The sequence below is a fragment of the Panthera onca genome, chromosome C2, assembly GCF_046562875.1.
Source record: "Panthera onca isolate mPanOnc1 chromosome C2, mPanOnc1 haplotype 2, whole genome shotgun sequence".
NCBI classification, from domain to species: Eukaryota; Metazoa; Chordata; class Mammalia; order Carnivora; family Felidae; genus Panthera; species Panthera onca.
This window is the reverse complement of record NC_138347.1, coordinates 70,197,907-70,220,600: the sequence shown is the minus strand read 5'-3', so window position 1 is coordinate 70,220,600 and position 22,694 is coordinate 70,197,907. Positions and strand designations below refer to the sequence as shown.

General features: G+C 48.8%; 1 protein-coding gene across 1 annotated transcript in view; it reads left to right on the top strand.

Moving 5' to 3' along the window:
* Positions 1 to 22,694, top strand: part of ITGB5 (integrin subunit beta 5) — a 121,443-nt gene that overhangs the window by 81,108 nt on the left and 17,641 nt on the right. The window contains exon 10 of the mRNA XM_060639734.3: positions 6,567 to 6,996. Within this exon, the coding sequence (XP_060495717.2) occupies positions 6,567 to 6,996 (430 nt within the window). The remainder of the gene's footprint in view (positions 1 to 6,566; positions 6,997 to 22,694) is intronic.

The window sequence follows — 22,694 nt, the reverse complement described above, 5'->3', positions numbered from 1 at the left end:
TACTGGCTTGAGTGGAACTCACGAAAGACTGCTTATCAAGTATGAAAAGGTCACAGAACTAGAGAACACAGATTATCTTTGCTCCAGGAAAACCAAGACTTAAAATCATTTTCAAAATTCAGCAGTATTGAAATCACAGGACTGATATCTTGCATTTAGTTCAGACTATTAACAGGGTAGAGGAAACTTAGTTTGCTAGTAGTTTTTAAGATAAGGACCTGGCAGATTCTGATTCTCAAAGGCTTAATGTGAATAAACAATGCTGCTTAAAAAAAAAAAAAAAAAAAGGCCATTGAGGTCATATTAACGGAAGTATTTTGAAACCCCAGAGATAATGGTTCCACTCTTCTTCGTGTGGGTAAGACTACATATGGAGTTCTGTGCTCAGTTCTCTTTTTTTCAAAGAGCAAATGACAAGCAACTATCACGATGAATTGTCTAGAAACCAGGAAGGTCAAAGGAACTGGTGTTTTTTGATAATGACAGCATAAAGTTAGATTTCTTTTGGGATATGCAAGAAACTCAGGCAATTTACGCTGCCTTAAGCAAAAATGAGAAAATTGTTATGAGAATATTGGGGTCCCTCATGGACCCAAGAGGGACATGCAGTTAGCCTTAGGAAAGACCAGGAACAAATTAGACTGTGAGTTAGCTCTGTGTTCCTCACCACTTCCCTGTGAGGAAGATACCATTGTTTATATTGACAGATGAGAAAGACTCAGGCACAAAGAATTGAATTGCCCAGATTCCACTACCATAAGTAGCAAAGTGAAAATTCAAAGCTGGGGCTTTCTGGCTCTGATGCTGGTACCCTAGACCACCTTTCCCTGGCCTTTTAGTGCCTATGATTCTGTTCTGTCCTATCTATTTCAGAGGGTTCATTTCGAAGCAAAGCATGATAACAAAGAATGGGGGCCCTCACACGGGGAACACAGTTCATCGAGTGCCTTTAGGCACCTCACCTCATTCAGTGCACACACCCCCTGGCTCAGGTGGGGGATGGGACGCTGCACCCATTGCTGCCAGACTGAGATTTGGGAGTGTGACAACATGCCCGAGATCCCCCAGCTAGCAAGCAGTGGATGCCACTCACACCAAGGTCATCTGACTAGTCCTCCTTATCATGGAGGGGATAACATGAGTACCACTCCGGGGGTTTATAATGGGCCCCGTTCTGCCGTAGGGATTTACTGCAGCTTCCTCTGCTTCTTGCAGCACCTGTAAGGTAGACATTACTTCCCCACTTCATGTGAGAAAGACTGAGGCTCCAAGGGGGACCTGAGAAACTTGCCGGAAATCCTGCTGCTGTTGAACCCCAAACACCAGCAGTCGAAACTGAAGCTGCTGGTACCAAAGCCTGTGGTATACCTCATGCACTTTGGAAGAAAAAGCTTTCAAGGAAGCCCAAGGTGCTATCATTACCACTTACATACAGACACCGTGCTGTACAGATTTTGTTTTTTTGCCAGGATAGCTCAGAAACAGTAAGGACATTGTCCAGAGGACAAAAAAAAAAAAAAAAAAAAAAGATTTTTAAATGGCATCTTCTCGCAAACACAAAAAATCTCAGCTGTCTTGGGATGATTGGTAGAGCATCTGCGATAGAGAAAGAAGGGCGCTGCCTCCACACGGGTGCCCTCGATGGCTCTTCCGCATGCTTGTGCCGGGAGCGTCCCTTTGACTCAGCTCTTTGAGGGCCCCAGAAGCAGTGGGGGCAGAGCTGGCAGCATAAGGTGCAGGGCCCAGTGCAAAATCAAAGCATGGGGTCCTTGTTCAAAAATGCAGAGTCTGAAGGTGACAACAGCAGAGGATTAAACAGCACAGGGCCCTTCGGAGTGTGGGGCCCTGGGAGTGCACAGACACAGGCCCATGGAGCCGGCCCTGGCAGGGAATGAGGGGGCGCTCCCTCAGCCACCTTTTTCCTGAGAGATGCATTTCTGCACTTCTGGCTGAGGCCAATCTGATTCTCTTAGCCCTGGGCCAGGAAGGCAAACTTCTGTCCCTCCTTCCAGACTGAGCTTTCTCTAGGGGGCTCACAGTTGGGCTTCAGCAACCAGGCCGGCTACTGAGTATGTGGGCACTTCCCTGCTCTAACATCTGTCTCAAGGACAAATCTGGCAGAGGAAATACACGTGCAGATGAGGCAGCCCCATAGAGGGTGATGGGTGTGGCTATAAAAGCTCAGCAAGGTGTCACTGCAGCCCCAAGGAAGAAGGACCACATCACAGGGGGTGCTGTTCGAGGTAAGAAGCATGAGTAGGGATTTTCCAGGCATGGAGGGGGAGGAGTGGGCATGGCATGGTGAGCAGCAGGTGAGGCTCTGAGGCTGTGAACAAGCATTGCCCTTTTGTAGGAGGAAGCATTTGAGGGGAGTGTTGGGGCCTAAGGAGAGGGTGGCTGGAGTGGAGGCTGCAGAGGCAGGGCCGGGACATACGGGTAGGACAGTTGTGCCAAGGTGTCTGGTGTTATTTGGCAGCCGGGTGTTTTTCTTCAATGCCATGATTTGGGAGCCCCATGGACAAGGTGGCGAATGGTATGAGGTAGGCAGGAGTGTAGAGCGAGCAGAAGGGCTCGGGGACTTACCTTACGGAAGCAGGATTAGGGAAAGTACACAGGGAATAATTGTCATGGGGTACCTCTGGGTCTGGTCTATGGATGAGGATGGGCCCCATGGGGTACGTGTGTGGGGTGCAGCCTTGGGACAGCTGGGTTCAGGTGGCAGCCAGGTGGGTCTCACCCCTGTAGCTAAAGCTTCCACAGGGAGGGACTCTATGGTCACTTCCAACCAGAGGCCACGGTTTTGTGACTGTCCTGTGTTCTCTGGGTTAAGAGAGCTCTTCTGGGCAAGAAGCAGGAAAGATGGCAGGGGGTAAGGGACAAGGTCATCCTCAACGAGAAACACGCCTCAAATAAAATGTTGAAAGTGTCATATCCAATAAGGTTCTCTTCTCCAGTGATTTCTGTGTTTTCTCTAATTTTCCTCCTCTGGCCCCAACACCAGCCAGTGCTGATGGAGTGGGCCCGGCCACTGGGAGTTGATTTTCTCATGAACCGGCTTTGACAAATCAGTATGCAAGTGGCCAGCCGTGCAGCAAGCACTAACGCCCAGTACAAAGGACGCAGTGAGCCCATCACGGGCTTCCCACAGCATCCCCCTCTCCTGTCACCTCCTGTGGGGCTCTGTACCGCATGCCCGTGCCCAGCGCTTTGTTTCAGTGAGTTCCTGGTGGACTTGGCGTCTGTACAGCCCTGGGTTTGGTGGGTTTGGGGTGGGGGCTGGGCAGCCCTTTTGAAAGCGAGGGTCAGGCCAAGAGCCCTGTGGGGAAACCAGGAGCATCCCAATGAGGCTTCAATAACAAGACTGGATGGGAGGGAGGGCTGCTGTGTCCATGACCTTTCTCTGGAATCTCCGAGTGGGAGATGGAAAGTCTCAAGGAACTGGGGAGCTTTCAGTATCAGTTGAAGTCTGTGGTAATCAGGGAAAAGTCTCATTCCAGCTGCCTGACAGACTCTGGATTCCTTCCTGATCCCTCAGGGAATGGACTCTGAAAGGAGGTTAGCAGAACAGATTTACTTGTTCCTGAAGTGCTTTTTATAGCCTTCCTGTGCCCGGCAGGACATGAGACCCCATGGCTGAATTAGAGTCATTCTCTGGTGATCAGGTGGCTGGCTGCACGGGCCCGACAGCTAGGACCTCGGTTAGACCACAACTTTGGCTGGGGAAGGCCACCGGGACCGCTTAAAGCCAGTCGTCCTTGTGCTGCTGGCCAGGCGGACGGCATGTGAGCCTTTCTAAGTCCTGGGTAACTGGCTCCCTGCACTGATGCAGGGGCTCCCCTAGCTTCTGCACTTAGGCCCTGGAGAACACAGACACACTGGTAAGACTGGGGAGATTTAATTCTCTCGTTACTGTGTCCCTTAATGCAGGCACGTTTCCCTGGGGGAAGGTTATGCTCACAGATGGACACTCCTCACCATCTTTCAGTAATTAAATCCCTTTGGCTTTTGGTCTGGGTTATTCCTCTGTAGCTTATTCCACTTCTGACCCACAGATGCCTTTGGGAGGCAAGGGCGTTTCACTTCATAGGTCCCACACAATTGTAGCCCTCAGAAGTAGTAGCCTTGAGCAAGCCATGGCTTCTCTCTGAACGGAGGGATGCTCACCTCTGCATTCTCGATGGCCCCGTGGGTGGCTTCGGTCAAGTACCCCCCCTCCCCCCACTTCCTATCTGTAGGCTAGCACAAGGCAGGATGATTTGGAGACACCTCTGGTCACCACCTTGGGGATCACCATCTAGTGGTCCCTGCAGTGAGCTGGGCCACCTCTCCCTCTGTCCCCAGATAAGGACACTGAACATCTGGCGCATTCCCCACTTCCAGGAAGTGATGTGCCAAGGAGAGCACAGGCCTGGTCCCACCCCCGCCAGCTGTGTGACCAGCATTAAGCTCCCTGACCCACCAACCCTGCTTCCTCTCTGGAAAGGGGATGGGTTAGTCCCTACTGTCTGCTGCTGGTTTGGCTCTCCCAGAACCCTGTGATTCTGGCTAGTGGTCACCATCCTCAGCTCACCTGTGATACCCCTTGGCTAACACTGATTCCTGGATGTCTGTTGTTGAGTCCCCTTGGAGCCGTGTGTGCCACCAAGTAGGACCTCTCTCTGGCACCTGGAGTGCTGGGTCTGTCCTCCTGCTCAGTCTCACCTACCCCTACACTGGGGTGGCCCCACAGGTCCTAGAATCTGAGGGGAAGCCCTTTAGAATTATTAAAGACCCCAAAGTGATAGGGATCTGTAGAACATTTAGAAAAAACATGTTTTCAGTGTTCTCTAAACATATGCATTGTTACCTAAGTAACAGTAAAACAAGTAATAGAGGATTATTTATTTATTTATTTATTTATTTATTTATTTATTTATTTAACTTTAAATGTGTACTTATTCATCTTTGAGGGGGGAAATGAGTGGGGAAGGGCAGAGAGAGAGGGAGAGAGAGAATCCCAAGCGGACTCTGCACTGCCAGCACAGAGCCTGACGCAGGGCTCGAACTCACGAACCGTGAGATCATAACCTGAATTGAAATCAGAGTCGATGCATAACCAACTAAGCCTAGATGACTTTTTAAAAATCAGTTTTAATCCAGCCCAAATAATAGAATTAAAAATAACAACAGCTAAAACTGGTTCCAACCCATTCTGAGCTTCAGAATGAACTGAGGAGCTTTTTCAAAAACAGGGGCGCCTGGGTGGCTCAGACGGTTAAGCGTCGGACTTCAGTTCAGGTCATGATGTCGCGGTCCATGAGTTTAAGCCCCGCGTCGGACTCTGTGCTGACGGCTCAGAGCCTGGAGCCTGCTTCGGATTCCGTGTCTCCCTCTCTGTCTGCCCCTCCCCTGCTCACGCTTTGTCTCTGTCTCTGTCTCAAAAATAAACATGAAATGAGATGAAATAAAATAAAGACATTTGGCCAGATGCAGTGAGTCAGTTTCTGGAGTGGGCACAGGCCTCTGTCTGGTCAGAGAGTGCCACCGTTGAGAGGAGTGTTTCAGAGTAGTGTTTGGTCAGGGGGTGCCAGCTACCTGTCTGCGGACCCCACCTGTGCTGGGCTCTGAGCCAAGTGTTGGATGACTACCGCACATGGCTCCTTTCTCGGTGGGGGGGGGGGGGGGGGGGCGGGGAGCCAGGCTCCGTCCCCTGGGAGAGCCAGGCTGCTGTGTCCTTGTCATCCTCACACTGCAGCCCTGTGGGCAGCCAACAGGCATCTTTCCTGCACCACCGTCTGCCACCTAGAACCACCTTGCTGCCTGTTTCCAGGGCAACCCATGAGAAGCTCAGGAGGTAGCGGCACTTCTCTTCATGCTTTGTTTAAAAGGAGAAATATTGTACGTGTGTGTGGAGTGTTTCATCTGTGATGACTCTTGTTTACGACCTTGGGGCCGTGATCGTGAAAGACGCAGCTACGAGGACCAGCCAGAGGAGGAACCTGGGTCGAGCGTGAGCGAGGCTTCAGGTGTTACCTGTGGGAAGACAGATACCCTGGAAGGGACCCAGGGTCATCCCGTCCCCTCTCCAGAAGGAAAGGAAACCTTTCTGCAGAGGGGCAGGTAATCGGCCGGGGTCCATGGACCTCCGTGCCCTGTGAGGTCAGGGAGAACTAGCTCAGTGCCCGGCATGGAAGACGTGCTTAGCAAGTACTTGTTGACTGAGTGACTTCCACAATGGCCAGGGGAGAGGATAGGATACAAGTGAAATGCAGGAAGAACTGTGTGACCTGGAATGAGTCTCTACCTTTCTGTGGAAGCCCGAAGTTTCCTCAGGGTCGTGCAGATGAAAAGATAACGTGCCCGTCAAACACGGGCGCACCCGAGTGTTCTCGTCCTCGGTACAGCGAGGGCGCTTGGTGGCCTGGGGCCTCTTCCTCCTTGGGGCTCAGTGGCAGCTCTGCATCAAGGACCTCGGGACGGGGGTGGGGGGGAAGTTCCCTGGGTCCCCGGGGGGGTTAGGAGGCTGGTGCAGATACCCCAGAGCTCTTGACTAGCCACGCCACATCCCCTCTCTTCTTTCTGCACAGGCGTCCTTCGAGGTGTCGGCGGAGGCCCGGAGCTGTCCAGGCAAGCACGCGGAGCACATGTTCACGCTGCGGCCAGTGGGGTTCCGGGACAGCCTGGAGGTGGGGGTCACCTACAGCTGCAGGTGCGGCTGCAGCACAGGGCTGGAGCCCGACAGCGCCAGATGCAGTGGGAATGGGACTTACGTCTGTGGCCTGTGCGACTGCAACCCCAGCTACCTGGGCACCAGGTGTGAGTGCCAGGAAGGGGAGAGCCAGAGTGGATACCAGAACCTGTGCCGGGAAGCAGAGGGCAAGCCCCTGTGCAGCGGGCGTGGGGAGTGCAGCTGCAACCAGTGCTCCTGCTTCGAGAGCGAGTTCGGCAAGATCTACGGGGCTTTCTGCCAGTGTGACAACTTTTCCTGTGCCAGAAACAGAGGGGTCCTCTGCTCAGGTAGGCACCCCGCAAGCACTGTAGTGCTGAGCCAGGCCCAGGCACCACTGGGACATCCCCCACTCAAAGTGTGCCTTTTACTAACTGCTGCTGTCCTCCTGGGAGAAGGCGAGGGCAAGCCTTGCCTGCCACCAGGCTGGGGTGGAGACCAGTGTGTTGAACACAATGGCAGGAGAAGGACCAGCCAAGTGCATGTGGACTCTCAGGGTCACAGTGTGTGCTGTGAGTCATCCAGGCCTTCTTGCACAGCATTCCTGATGGGTAGGTGTTCAGTCTCTTCTGGATTGCCTTCTGAGACGGGGAGCTCACTGGGGCCGGTAGTGGTTATTCCCTTGTTAGACATGGCATTCATCGCCTGTTGCTGCTCTGACAAATTTCTACAGACTTAGTGGCTTAAAACAACACACATGCATTCTGTTACTGTTCTGAAAGTCCGAAGTCCACAGTGGATACTAGTTAGCTAAAATTCAGGTGTCCGTGGGGCTGCATTCCTTTTAGAAGCTCCAGGGGAGAATCGGTTCCGTTGTGGTTCCCCACCCTGTTCCAGCTTCTAGAAGCTGTCTGCATTCCTTAGCTTGTAGCCCCTTCCTCCACTTTCAAAACCAGCAGTGTGGCACCCCGATCTTTCTCTGAGTCTGACCTCTGCTTTGTTGTCGCATCTCTTTCTCTGATATTCCTGCCTCCCTCTTATAAGAAGCCTTGTGATTACAAGGCTAATCCTGGAGTCTCCCCATCTTAAGATCCTTGACTTCATCAAACTTGCAAAGTCCTTTTTTACCACTTAAGATAACACAGACACGGGTTCTGGGATTGGGCCGTGGGCATCTTTGGGGGCCGTCATTCTGCCTCCCACAGGCACAGTTTGCAAGTTTCTTTTGATTGAACAGAACATTGTTTCTCAGTAATTCCTACTCACCGGTTCATGTTCTAGACCCCCTCTTCCATATGTCAGCCTGTCAAACATCTGAAAATTTCTTTACGTTTCTCTGTGCTCTTTTTTTTTTTTTTTAATTTTTTAACGTTTATTTATTTTTGAGACAGAGACAGAGCATGAACAGGGGAGGGGCAGAGAGAGAGGGAGACACAGAATCCGAAACAGGCTCCAGGCTCTGAGCTGTCAGCACAGAGCCCGACGCGGGGCTCGAACTCACGGACCGTGAGATCATGACCTGAGCCGAAGTCAGACACTTAACCGACCAAGCCACCCAGGCACCCCAACTCTGTGCTCTTTTCTTACCACAAAGACACCAAGGCTCTTCCTCCTCTGAGGACTCTAGCAGTTTATTAAGTGCACTTCTCAGCATCGAGTGTGTTGTCATTTTGGATAACAAGGGCTCGGCCCAGAGTTCAGCTGCACATTTCTGTGATCTGGACATTCCACTTCCATTAACACATCCTAACAATATGTCCGCTTTTTATTTTCTGTTAAACAATCACATGATACTGTTGAGGTGCTTTTAAACATTACTACCAAAAGTTGAAGGTTTTTAATTTTTTAAATGAACTATGGCCAAGCCAAGTGTTTGTTGTCTCCTGTTTGAGCGCTTGAAGTTTTCAATCTAAGAATAAGACTTTCCATGGATTCCAGTGAAATTACAATTGGCAGCTCCCGTTCTGGAAGTTGCATTCTTATGAGATACTGTAAAATCGTGTCTCAGAGGGGTCACTCCGTCCAAAACCATGCTGCCTGCAAATACAGTAAGTGGAACAATTTTAGGCAGGATCTTAGTTTCTTCTGCAGTGTATTCTGTTGTTTCTGTGATTCCTCCTTGCAAATGGTCTTACAGTTGGGAAGTACTGATTTGAAAGGAACTTTGAATATAGTAGGGAAGAGAAAGCAGAAACATAGGAAGCAAACCAGAGCATATAAATGACCTGTCCCTGTGGAAGAATGACCATCCCTCTGTGGAAGGAGCAGGTGCTGAGGGTGGCCTGGACATGGGTTAGCAGGTGAGGCCTCCTGGGATTTGATTTGGATCCCTGCTGCACGGTCAGCACATCAAATCCTCATTCTTCCACCCGTGACATTTCTCTAGGACATTCACATGCCCTGTACCTTCTGGAGCAATTCAAGTTGTGAACAGGGCATGTGAATGTCCTAGAGAAATGTCACGGGTGGAAGAATGAGGATTTGATGTGCTGACCGTGCAGCAGGGATCCACTCTTCCTCTGTCAAAGAGATGAGGGTCTGGGATTCGCGACATGGTTCTATCTGTGTTAGCAGGAAAAGTGCTTAGGATCAGGCTGTCCTGGGTCTGAATCCAATAACACCACCTGCTGCTTGTGTCACTCTGGGCATAGAGCTCTTGCAAACGAGAGAGAATGTGAATAAAGCACCCAGTGCACAGCCTGGAACAAAAGGAGGGCTCAGTGACCACTGGCTGCTTTATGAGTCAGTGCCACCACCTCTGGTCGCTGCAGCCGCTGCCCAATGTGCAGAAGGGGCCGGCCTCCCCCTGTGAATCACCAGGCTTTGCCTAAGGAGTGCCAGCATGGCAGAATGGACCTTGCTTCCCTTTAGCAGCACCATAAAAGCCCCAAGGAGCCTGGCAGTGTCCGTAACTGGCTTTTAGCAGCATTTTTTCTTTTTTCAAACTTTCACAACCATTCTCATGAAACTGTCCCTCCTTCAGGAGCCAGAAACAATCCCCTGATATGTCTTTATGCAGAAGGCTGCTTGTGTCCACATTGCCTGGGAGCAAGGGCTTCTAAGCCAGATGACACGTGCCAATTCCAGATGACACGTGCCAATTCCATCCCCGTAGTTTCTCAGCCTACTGACGGGTTGTCTTGTACTTCTGGTTTCCTGTCTTAAAATAGCTCACAACCCCTTGTTTCTACATTATTTTGAACTTTGAAGGAGAAGACATAGAGGAAGGACCTGGCCTGGTGCTAGTTAGGAGAGGGGCCCAGCATGCAGTAGATGCCTCCTCTCCCCCCACCCCCCGACAGATGTTAACATTTCTTTGCATACAGTGCAGAGTCTGGGTGTGCAGGGCGGGTGTGGGTGAGGTGTGAGTGGCCTCAGCATGGAAAACTTGTCATTTTGGAAGCAGGAGTATTATGTAGTTGAGAGAGTACGCAGCTGTTTTGTCCAACCACCGGAATGCACAGTTCTGAGTTAAGCTTGCATTTCAGAATTCTGCCCGGGTGCTGTTTCTCTCTGCCTCCCTTCACCCCATACAATCCTACAGTATTGAGAGACTCTCCCTGGGTAGAGAAGAGGCAGATTCTTGAAGCTCTCAAGGCTCCCACATGCATGATGCCTCAGGCCACTAACTTCTTAGGATGTTTTCCACCCCCGTTGGAAAAGCCATACACATTCATTAAAGAGAATGTGAAAAATAATTCTGTCGATAGATGTGCTGGCTGTCCTTGCTGTCTGCATCCGTCTTGGTCACTGGGATTAATTTGGAACATCTGGTGACCCAGACAAGGAACTCCTTCCTCCCGTACTGGTTAACGTACATCCTTTGTGAAACTGTGTGCTTGGTCAGATAGCTGGAGAATTCTTAGGTTTAGAAGAGTAGAAAAAATTTAAATAAATTGTTTATAATTCCTTCACTCATACTTGGAGAGGTCAGTCAGTATCTTTCCTTCTAAACTTTTTTTCTAAGTTAGTATGTGTGTGTCTGTGTACAATTTTGTGTTGTGCTTTTCTCGGGTAATACATCCTGAGACGTACTTAAAGTTGCATGACTTTCATACCTCATTGATTAGAACATTTTGAGTCTCTTTCCATTGCATCCCCAATTACCCTCTATACCCGTTCACTTTAAAAGCAACAACTAAGTTGAAACGTGAAGCCATCCAAGTCTTCCTGGGGAAAACAGTTTCTGGAATGAGGTCATTGTTGTGTTTGGTTATTCGGTAAGGACTTAAAACTGAGCCCAGCTCCAGGCAGGACTCACTCTTGCACATCCATGTAGCACCCCACTCATCTTTCCTTGTCTCTCGAACACTGCTGCTGTCTCGGGAAGGCAGCCGTGACTGGGTGGGTGATGGGTTCCGTTCCCCAGTTCCTTGGCACCCATGATCAGCTTGGAACTCCCGCCTGGAACTGTGTCCATTGGTTTCAAACTCTTAGACTGCTGTTATATTTGGGGTTTTTGTGGGAGAGAAGTCTGTTTCCCAGCAGCCACTCTGGTCTTGAAGGTGCTGACTCAGAGGCTCATGGGCAGCTGACTTCAGCGTTCTCCCACAGTCCTTCCCGCCCTTTCCCTGCAGCCTGCCCGCAAGGGGCCGTGTGGTTGTGGTCTGTCTTCAGACGGGGGGGGGGTCAGGCAGGGAGCCAGGGCCAGGCTCGGTGGGGACATCCTAGAGAAGCTCCTTCCACTTCTCTCTGGCGTTTTTGTCTATCCTTGTCTCGTTGTCTGCCCTACCCCCAGAGAGGACCGAGGGGGGAATGCAAGAGAGTACAAGTTTGTAATGTGTCATTCAGCATAAAAGTTGGTAGTGAAGCAAATCAGACTAAGGTTTGGAAGCGGTGACTTTTAGGACACATTGTCATAGGAATGCCCTGTGTGCGTGTTGTGTTTCTCTCTGGTTTCTAGAGACAACATAACCTAGGGAATGGTTCTGTCCACAGACGGTCCCTGTGTGTGCAAAGGGAGCTTTATGGAGCCACTGTGAGGTTTCTATTCTTCTGAGTCTCGTAAAGTGTTGACCCTTCAGAGTCCCTCCCCCAGTGGAACATAAGAAGTAGGACATGGTCTGTTTAGTTTTGTTTTTGTTTTTTTTTTAATGTTTATTTATTTTTTTTTCCAAATAACATGTTTGTTTTATTTTTTTTTCCAATATATGAAATTTATTGTCAAATTGGTTTCCATACAACACCCAGTGCTCATCCCAAAAGGTGCCCTCCTCAATACCCATCCCCCACGCTCCCCTCCCTCCCACCCCCCATCAACCCTCAGTTTGCTCTCAGTTTTTAACAGTCTCTTATGCTTTGGCTCTCTCCCACTCTAACCTCTTTTTTTTTTTTTTCCTTCCCCTCCGCCATGGGTTTCTGTTAAGTTTCTCAGGATCCACATAAGAGTGAAACCATATGGTATCTGTCTTTCTCTGTATGGCTTATTTCACTTAGCATCACACTCTCCAGTTCCATCCACGTTGCTACATAATGTTTATTTATTTTTGAGAGAGAGACAGACAGACAAAGCATGAGCAGGGGAGGAACAGAAAGAGAGACCCAGAATCCCAAGCAGGCTTCAGGCTCCAAGCTGTCAACACAGAGCCCGATGCGGGGCTTGAACTCACAAACCACGAGATCATGACCTGAGCCGAAGTCAGATGCTTAACCCACTGAGCCACCCAGGCGCCCCTGTTTAGTTGTTTTTAATGTAGTAAAAGATTATTGCTCAAACTTTGTTGTTCTTTGTTGTTCTTTGTTGGTTTCTATACCCAAACAGTGCATGCCCTGGGACTTGAGTTACTTCTTTGTGGTAAACTGTTGAAATCAGTCTCCACATGGAAGATTTCAGCACTCTCTGTGCCTTGGATGACTGCCCTGGGGTGCAGTGAATAGCTTGCTAATTAATAGTCAGCCTACTTCTTGGGTTTCATATATTGAGAAAATTTAAATCAAATAGGATAGGGAATTTTGAACAGAGCCCTTTAGGTCTTCTGACTGTGAGATCCCAAAAGTACCTCTAAGTAAGGTCTCAAATATTTTTCTTCCTCTAATAGGCTTTTTGGCCAGGTTATACATACATATATACGTATATTTATGTTTTTCTTTTCCATACAGATTTTTATATAGATATAAAAATTCTTTAATGTGTGGCAGGCAGTTAGAGATTAAGGGACATCTGCAATTCTCTCTCAAACATAAAAAAAATGGGAGAGTGACAATGGTGGCATCATTTTAGTGGCCAGAGCCAGCATCTAAACGCTGGGGCTGAGGCTGGGCTGATGGCTTCCAGAAGGCTTCACAAGGCTGTGTGAAACCTCTCCAGTTAAAAACACCTCTGACATTAAGGCCTGGTTCTAGACTTCTTGATTCTTGCCAAATGAAACACCTCCTTTGGCAACAATTATCCAGCTATGTTCATAACAATATTTCTCACCATATTTATCCTGTTTTCTTCAGAAATGTAATTTTCACACTCATGGTAAGTATCCCAGTGCCGTTCCTGGGTCTGTGGTCACGGTACTTTCTGCCACTGCATTGCAATTTGTATAGATCATAAATGGCTTGTTATAAAACCGAATTGAATGTGGCTGCACAACAGAGGCCTCAAAAAGTACCTTTTGAATGAACCATGATTTGACACCTTTAATTTTCCAAGAAAGGGGCCTCTTGGTGGGATTGCTACCCCTGTAGAGCCTCAGGTGAGAGAGCCTAGAAAATTCTTCAGGTTTTTGCATGTATATTAATCTCTTCTTAGTTTGTTGATGGTTACGTGGGTGCTACTTGCAAATATAAAAATGCAAAATATATACATTTTCTAGAGAAAGGGCCTCTTGTCCCCCACAGGAATGTCCTGCATAGCAGTTTCCCTTATTTGCTATTACATAAATCCTAATTATGCACGTGACAGCAGAAGTTGAGAGGGTCCTATTCCATTGTGGAGCACTCAGAATACGGTGGCTCTAAGAGCAGAATTTGTTACAGGATTCTTCAATAATTATGATCATAAGGAATGACATACCCCTAATTAGTAAAGACACTTCCATTTACCAGTCCATGTTCAAATCTGGATTCTAAACCCGGCCCTGCCCCTTTCTACTTCTGTGACCTTGGACTCTTCACTTACCCTCCCTGACAGATTTTTTCTTTCTTTTTCTTTCTTTTTTTTTTTTTTTGTAAGTTTTTACTTAAACTCCAATTAGATGTTACCATCTAATTACAGTGTAATATTAGTTTCAGGTGTACAATACAGCAATTCAACAATTCTAACATCATCCAGTGCTCATCACAACAAGTGCCCTCCTTAATCCCCATCGCCTATTTCACCCATCTCTCCACCCACCCCACTTCTGGTAACCAACAGCTTTTGACAGATTTTCTTATCTGTCAAATACCCCAGAGGGTTGTGAGCATCAAATAGAACAATGTCCGTAAAGCTCCTTGAACACTGCCTCACGTTGGGGGTTTGAGTAAATGTCACTACCTAACCTCCCCCGTGCACCCCTTCTTGGAGGCATGTCTTCTTGCATAGAGATAAGCATCAGAGACATTCATAGCATCGGAACAGGTCGGTTTCAGAAGTTCATTCCATGATCAAGAATTTAGTAAGAATTCCATCTGTATCCAGATACTGCCCAAGTTCACTTGAAAGACACAAAGGGACCCACATTTAGGGCCTAGTCCTATCACAAAACAGTGCATGAACCAGGTGCACTGAGCTGCTCTCCCCAGGGTCAGCCAGCTTCTTGCAGCTTGTGATTGGAGAGAGTTCTTTGGGAAAACCAGAGCGTAGCAAGTACCCGATGTTAGTGCAGCTGCAGATGCAGAAACCGTGATCTCTGCCTGAGGGTCATCTTGTTTTAGGTGAGTGGCTGATTCCGTGTCCTGCAGTAAGAGCTCACTGAGCACTGTTCACCTGCCAGGGCTGTGCTTTGAGCCAGGGTCACAGCTGGGCTGCTTGCAGTCTTGAATTAATTTCTAAATGTTTGTTGCCCCTAGACTTTTCCACTTCTCAGAAACTTTCTGAGACTGAGGAATGAGGATATGAGTCATTCGCACTTCTACCTTGACCATCCGACTTTATGAGATCTTGAAAGACAAGGGAGAGAGTATTGGGAGACTGGGTTGAGAACCTGCCTTGTTCCATGCTCTGAGCTCAGCTCTGGGTGGAGTTTTCTTGCTGCCCTTGCTCCCTGCTCAGATCCTGTTTCTGCAAAGATCTTAAGCAACAGTCCACCAGTGATTCTGAAAAATGGACCATCCTAAGCATTGGATCTTACCTCACTGCCCTTCTCTTGCTAGTTAGAAAGGGAAATGTGCAAGCATAGCCCCTGTGGTGAAGAACCCATACATGCCTTTGAACTTCAGGACTGATCCTGAAGGGCATGACACTTGGCTTGTGAAAGAGATCATGAAACTTAAAAAGCAAAGGAAAATCCTAGAAAGGCCATGAGAATGCCCAAGATAAGATCTTAGTCATGTATAGGTTTGGGTGGCATTAGTTTTTTGATATTATAGGATAACACATTAGGCAATTTTCCATTCTTAGTTAAATTGAGAACTATATGATCTCCAGTATTGGTTTCATTTCTTCAATGTTGAGCCCTGGCTTTGAGTTTGATCTCGACTTGGAAACTGTGACATACTGATTATAGGCCTCCGCTGCTCAGTGCCTCTGGTGGGGTGGGGTGGAATTGGAAGGAGTAGCCCTGTTTTCCTTTGGGATGAGCGTCCATGACTCTATGAAAACTGACCTAAGAGCCCCACCCAGATTCTAATACTCCCTGGTGTCTGGAAGCTGCTCTGAGTGAGTCTGACCTATTGCACCTTTGGCTTCCCTTGTCTGGGACACCTGCTGGTCACCCTGGGACCCAGAAGAGGGGACCTCCAATCACTCCAGCCCACAACCACCATGTCTTGATCAGGTGACCCCACCATTCCTAAGCTAAAGGAATATCCTTCCCATGTTGGTATCTTATTTGACACAACATTGGTCTTTAGTAACAGGCAAATGTAATAATATAAGGAACATCTATTTTAATGCCCTTTTCACTATATTGAGGTGGTTTCCTTGGAAACAAACTGAGGCTCATTTGTTAGTATTTTGCGCTCATAATGAGCAAGCACTTACTAGTAGGATTATTTGTGTCTTGTGCCTTTTTGCTAATAGCATCTGTCACACACAGTGGGTTGACATTTTACTACCCGCTTGACTGTGTACATTTGGGGAAACTGAGACTCAGAACCTGGACTAAAGCTTGCTGGGATTCTTGGTTATAGATTCAGACCAGGAGAACCTTGCAAGTAAATAGTTACCTCATTTCTACCAAATTTTACTTATTTTGATTAGCTTGAGGCCCTTCCCAAATCTCTGAATTACCAATCCAGTTTTCTCTGCCACCACCCAAGCATTGAGCCTGCATTTTCCAAGTCTTACCTAATAAGTGCTCTTTATTTCGGTCAAAATTTTAGGAAACATTTAGTGTCTGTTTTCCTAAGTGAGTGTTTGTCTGGGTTACGTAAGGACATATCAGATACAGCAGACCAGGCTGAAGGACACACGTGGACCAGGGGACAGGCTGAGGTAGCTGTCCTTTTCTGACTATTATTTGATGGAAGACAGAGTGTTCCCCTTCATATTCAGTGGGTGTCTGGCTGTTGTTATTGGTTATGCTAAACCCACTTTCCTTAAATGAACCTTTGTGGGCCTGTTCTAATTTATAAAATGCTTTTGACATGAGTGATGTCATTAAGTTGTTGTTACTCTACCAGGCGATTGATGTGGCTGTTACTGACCTGACCCAAGTGGAGGAGGCTGCGGCCGAGAAGATTGGCACGTTGGCCACACTCCCCACCAATGGTTGGCCCAAATCCTTGACCCAATAAAAGCCCACCTCCCCTAACTCTAGGGGAGCGCTCTTCTCTTCTCTGGGCACCTGCTTCCTGCCATCTTGTGGCTTAGCTGGGCTCCTGGCAGCCAAGCTTCAACGTGGCCCACTCACGTGACATTCCAAACCAGCTCTGTCCATTGAAAGTGCTGCACCCAGCTCTGAACAGTGGCCAGCTGAGGGTGGAACATGGCAGCTGTTAACCAACCACAACAACATGACGGTTTTCCAGGTTGAAAATAGTAACTCTCCCATCCTGTTGCAGTGACCAAGGGTAGTGAATTTATATCTCTCCGGATGTGGTTGGCATTCCCCCAGAAGTGCCTGCCAGGTGGATTGGGCAGGTTAAGCCAAACTGAAGATGTTGATCTGAGAAACCTCGGTTTCTTTTGGCCACAGGCCCTCTGTTTTTCTTTCTGAGTCAGCATTCCTTAGGGTCCTGTGAGGACTGTGGTTCATCTCGCTTAGCTGTTTATAGATTTTTTTGAGACTGGAAAGATGAGTTCCTTAAAGAACACAGATTTTGCCCTCTTGCGTCCATTGCTTTAGTCTCCTGCGATCGATAGACTTGGGCCAGAGACCAAGTCCTTTCTTTGCTGCCCTCATGTGAAATGCAATAGTAATTTGAGGGGCTCGGCAGCAGGGCCTCAGCATTGAGAAATCAGGTGTGAGGACAAGAAAGGCAAAGGCATCCTTTGGGATGCCAACATCCTTTGACAGTGGAGTCTTAGCTTTCTAGCCAGTGCTGTCATCTCCGAAAGTAATGTTGAGGTTTGGAGAAGCTTAGCTTAAAGCAACATCACCCTATTTGTTTAGTGGTCATCATATTTTGCTGCTCAGATACAACGTGAATGCAACATATGGTTCGGCAGATGAAGGCAAAGGGCGAGAGGCTTGTTGGAGCATTGACTTTTGGGAAGCACCATCAGTTGACCTTGTCAGGGCTGGTTCATTAGCACTAAGCCAAAGACAGAGGAGCTGTTGGCCTTGAGACTGACGATGCATCATTGTTCACATGTCTGAAGGACATTTTTTTGCTGGAGAAATCTGAACAATATGCAAGAGCAATAGCGGGGTGCAAAGCTTGTGCTGCTGGACTATAACCTTGACCTGCCAAACGAAAGAGAATTCTTAACCATTTTTTTCTCATGGTATTTTAAGTCTCTGGATTTCTTGGGCACATGTTAAGAATTTGAAATACCTCAAGAATCCTATTTAAGTTCATAAGCCTCAATAATGCTTCTGTTCCCTTTCTAATTTACAGATTTGGATATCTTCCTCCAGGGCTTCAGGTTTGTGCTGATGATATTCTCAGCCTCCAGCCCATGTTCTGAGCATCCACTGTGGGCCTGACGATTCTAGGCATTGGACAAAGAAAAATAAAATGCCATCTTTGATTTTGTTTGGGTTTGCTGACTAATGGGTTGAAGCAAACAAGTAAACAAACAGATATATCTGTGTGATAAGTGATTTTATATCTAAGCTTTCCTCTTAACTAAGCCTCCCATCAGCTTTTGAGCATGCTCAGGTCCCTTTGTTCTAGAAAAAAATAGAGAAAGAGAAACCCTCAGCCTCCTACCCATTCACTGTCCCCTTCTTTCCTCCGTATTCACAGCTATATTTCTGACAACATTTGTCTCCACCCAGTCAGCCTTAACCTCAGTCCAGTTTGGATTCAGAATAGGTCTTCCCAGATCTTTAATGGCCTTGTGCTGCTACATCTCATAGACTTTTTTTTAGCCCTTGACTTTTCTGGAATAGTTGACACTGTTGACCACCCCCACCTTGAACTCCTCTCTTCCCACGTTCAGCCTTTGGCCATCTCCTTTGGCGTCTCCTTTGCGGGATCCTTCACCTCTAGCAACCCACTCAATGCTGGCTTGTCCGCTTGTCCAAGGCATAGCCTGGATGTCCCTTCCCAACACTCTCTCTTGAGAATCTCATCACACCCACACCTTCCATTGCTCAGACCTGCTGCTGAGCTCCCTCCACCATTTGCCTTCTTGACATCTCCAGTGGGTGTCTTCAGTGCACCTCAGCCTCAAGATGGCTCAAAGTGATCTCATGATCTTCCTCCCAGCCGTGGTTCTCTTCTGATTCTCCTTATCTCTCCTTTGATCTGTTTGCATAAGCCAAAAACCTAGGAGTCATCCTTTTCCCACCTTTTCCTCAATGCCTACATCCCATATGCTACCAGGTCGTCCACTGACCTCTTATTTCTTTGAAATTCAACTCCTTGACCACCATCCTGGTCTATCTATTCTCCACACCGCAAGGCGATCGTTGCAAAACCAAAACATGCTGATGTTCAGCACCTCATAGAGGCTGCACGTTTGTGGGGATGGCCAGAACCCGGGATGCGTTGGAAAGCAGGGACGGCTGAAGAGACTCACAGGGTAGCCTGGGATGTTGCACCACAAAGTAGAGACGTAGAAGCTATGCTGTAGGTGATGAGAAGCCATGGAAGGGCTTTATGCAAGAGCATCATCACGTAGTTTATATTTTAGAGAAACGCTGTGGAGCCCAGGTGGAAACTGACTTGGGGGGGAGACAGACCATAGAATGGGAAGGCAGCCAGGAGGATGCTGTGGCATCCAGGTGAGGCTTGTGGCTTACCTCAAGTAATAGGAGTCTATTGTCAGGCCGTTTAGGGCCTAAGGGATAAATTCAAACTCCTTAGTCTAACGCTCAGGCCTCCTTCCTCCATAATCTCCTTCCTTCCCTCCCTTTTACCATCTACTTGTCCATTCATTCATATATATGTACATGCAATAGGCCTGTATCTATTTCTACACCCTCTCTTCCCATCCTAGTAGACCTCTCCTTTTTTCTTTTCTTTTTTTAATCTTTATTTATTTTTGAGAGAGACAGAACATGAGCAGAGGAGGAGCAGAGAGAGAGAGAGAGGGAGAGAGGGAGACACAGAACCCAAAATAGGCTCCAGGCTCTGAGCTATCAGCACAGAGCCCAACGGAGGGCTCAAACTCGGGAACAGAGAGATCATGACCTGAGCTAAAGTCTTGATGCTCAACTGACTGAGCCACCCAGGCTCCCCAAAACCTCTCCTCTTCATTTTTTTTTTAAATTTTTTCTTAACGTTTTATTTATTTTTGAGACAGGGAGAGACAGAGCATGAACAGGGGAGGGTCAGAGAGAGGGAGACACAGAATCTGAAACAGGCTCCAGGCTCTGAGCTGTCAGCACAGAGCCCGACGCGGGGCTCGAACTCACGGACCGCGAGATCATGACCTGAGCCAAAGTCGGCCGCTCAACTGACTGAGCCACCCAGGCTCCCCAAAACCTCTCCTCTTCAAATACTTCCCTTCCCAGCTGCCCACCCTATTCATCGTCACGTGTGAGCTTGTGCTGCTTTATTGCATCCCAAATGCCTTCTCTCCTCTACTATTCTGAAACCCACAGCTGAGCCTGAAGCCCACATCGGGCTCTCCACATTTCTCTGTGCCCTGACCTTAAGCAGCGTTATGATGGTTGTGGAGGAACTGGAGAGCCCACCTGATCTACCACCCTTGCTTTACAGAAGAGGCCAAGAGTACTTGAAGGATCAGTGGTTAAAAGAGCGAGTCTTGTGGATGGCTGTGTTGCACATTTTTAACTGTACCACATCCTGGGCTCTTTGAACATTTATCCCATATGTTATTTTTTAAAATTAAAAAAAAATTTTTTTGAGAGCCAGAGAGAGACAGCATGAGCCGGGAAGGGGCAGAGAGAGAGGGAGACACAGAATCCGAAGCTCAGGCTCCAGGCTCTGAGCTGTCAGCACAGAGCCCAACACGGGGCTCAAACGCACGAACTATGAGATCATGACCTGAGCCAAAGTAGGACGCTTAAACTACTGAGCCACCCAGGTTCCCCATATCCCATATGCTATTTTAATTGTTATCACGTAATCATGACTGGATGATACTGCAGAAGCAGTGTGTGCAGTGGTTAGGAATATGGGCTCCAGAGTCAAACAAATGTGGTTTAGATCCTTGCCCTGACACCTGCTTGCTGTGCAGCTTTGGATAAATTACTTGGCCTCGTTTGGCCTCTCTGTGCCTCATTTGCCAGCTCTGGGAAAATTAGGGTGGTGCTTGTACCATGGCACAGGGTTATCAGCGCGCGGGGGGGGGGGGGGGGGCGTGGGGGACTAATGAAATAATCCATGTAAAGGGCTTCGAACAATGCCTAGTCTGTTGTAAGTATTCCATGAAGTTTCTCTAGGTGAAGAGATTTTAAAAGTGGCTTGATGTCCCAGTGAAATTAAAAATCTCTTGGAGGCAGTACACCACACATTCTCTATTGCACATTACAAAGAATTTTCCCAATCCTGTATGGGGGACAAGGCAGTATCCCTCTTTCATTGACGAGAAAACCGGACCACTGCCCCGAGATAGCAGGTAGGTAGCTGAGATTGCACAGCAGCACCGCTGAAAAAGGATGTCCCCAAACTGAGCTTTTCTGAGGCATTTCAAGTAGAGTGACAAGGATAGGACAGAGAGAGCTGAGGTCCAGGCTTGGTGTGGGGCGGGGCAGTGCTATGCTTCTTTGTTGGGGAGCCGCCCTTGCAGAGCGAGTTCTCCAGTCAGCGACGGTCCTTGGCAGGAGAATGCTGTGTTTACAGCCTCAGAAAGCCTGTGGAGCAAAGGTACACTTGTCAAGAACGACATCTCTCTTGCCCCTGGAGGTTTATTTAGTTGTTGCTAAAGTGCCTGGAGCCAGGCTAAGATCCCAAATCTCCTTTCTTTACTTTTTCTAGAATCAAGTCAGTGTACAGAAGGGAAAGAGAAGATACGGGAGGGGCACATTCCCATGGGACCAGGCTCAGAGACACCCTGAGGATAGCAGGCAGCACAGGCAGAGCAGGGCCTGTGAGGACACGAGGGCCTGTTATGTAACTCTAACCTGCTTGTCAGCAGCGAACCAGGAAGAGTACTTCCTATGAGGGATTTCCCCTTCCTGCCCAGGAGCCCCACACAGAGAGGCCATGCCCTTTGGAAGCCTGCATATGTGTTTGGCCACAGAGAGGTGAGCCCGTGTCTGGTTTTGTTCTCCTCGATTTGTGTTTGTGCCAGGACGTGTGCCAAGGGCCCTCTGCTGTGTGTCCACAGGCTCCGAATGGGGACTCCAAACACCCCCCCTGATGTCAAAGGAGGCAGAACGGTGGCCTCTGACCCTGGTTGCCCTGGTGCCCTGGCTTGGCAGCCCTCAGGGCCGCGAGTCTCACAGACAGGGGTGACTGGAGGCACGTAACGTTCTGAGTTGGCCTCCTGCTCTTTTTAAGCCAATTGTTGGAGAATTCAAGACCCGACTTTGGTGACACAATAGCCACCCGAATGAGCAGAGATTTTCAGAACACGCCCCTTCTTTTTCTTTCCTCTTCACCACTTCCTATTTACAGGGCTGCCTCTTATGAGAGGAGGGGAGACTGGGGAGCAGACTCAGAGCCCTGAGAGAAGGGGTGCAGGGTCTGTGAGGAGAGGAAACTAGGAAGGTGAGAGGAAGGGAACTGCTTGTGTGAGGGAGGGACACTGACTGTGGGGAGAGGGAGGGAGGGAGGCAGGACCGTGAGAAAGAGGAGGGAAGCGCCCTTCCTGTCTCAGGAACTGGGCTTAGTCCTCCCTCCCCTCCCCGGCCTTCTGGGAGCTAGGACCGGACTTGGGACTCCTGGAGGGGCCTGAAGCCGCTGCTGAAGGAAGCCACAGTGTGTTCCGGAGCTGGATGGAAACTATTTGGGGACCAGCTGTGGAGAGTTGGCTTGTGCCCTAAGGGTCTGACGTCTGCCTGGTTGTGACCCCTTGCTCCTGTGCTGGGTGAGAATGGGGAGAAGAGAATCACTTCTCGGTTCTGCCCATCTCAGGCCTGCCCCACTGCCCTCAGGCATCTCCTCCGAGGTCACCCCATGGCCATCTGGGTCCTCTGCAGGCCCTGAGTCCAAGTCCAGCTTGGGGGTGAGGGCGAGCGGTGGCTTCCCTCCTGGACCGCTTATGTGCTGCCTGACATGCCTCAGGGAGCGTCCCCACAGGGCCTCGAGTGCCTTTGTGGTATCAGCCTTCCCACCGAGGCTCTGGAGGCCTCAGAACAGCTGCACCAGGTCCTGGGTGTGCTCGCTTCGGGCTGGACATGGATACATAACCTCATGGGAGATTTTAACCCTGGCGGCTTTTGACCCAACCTCG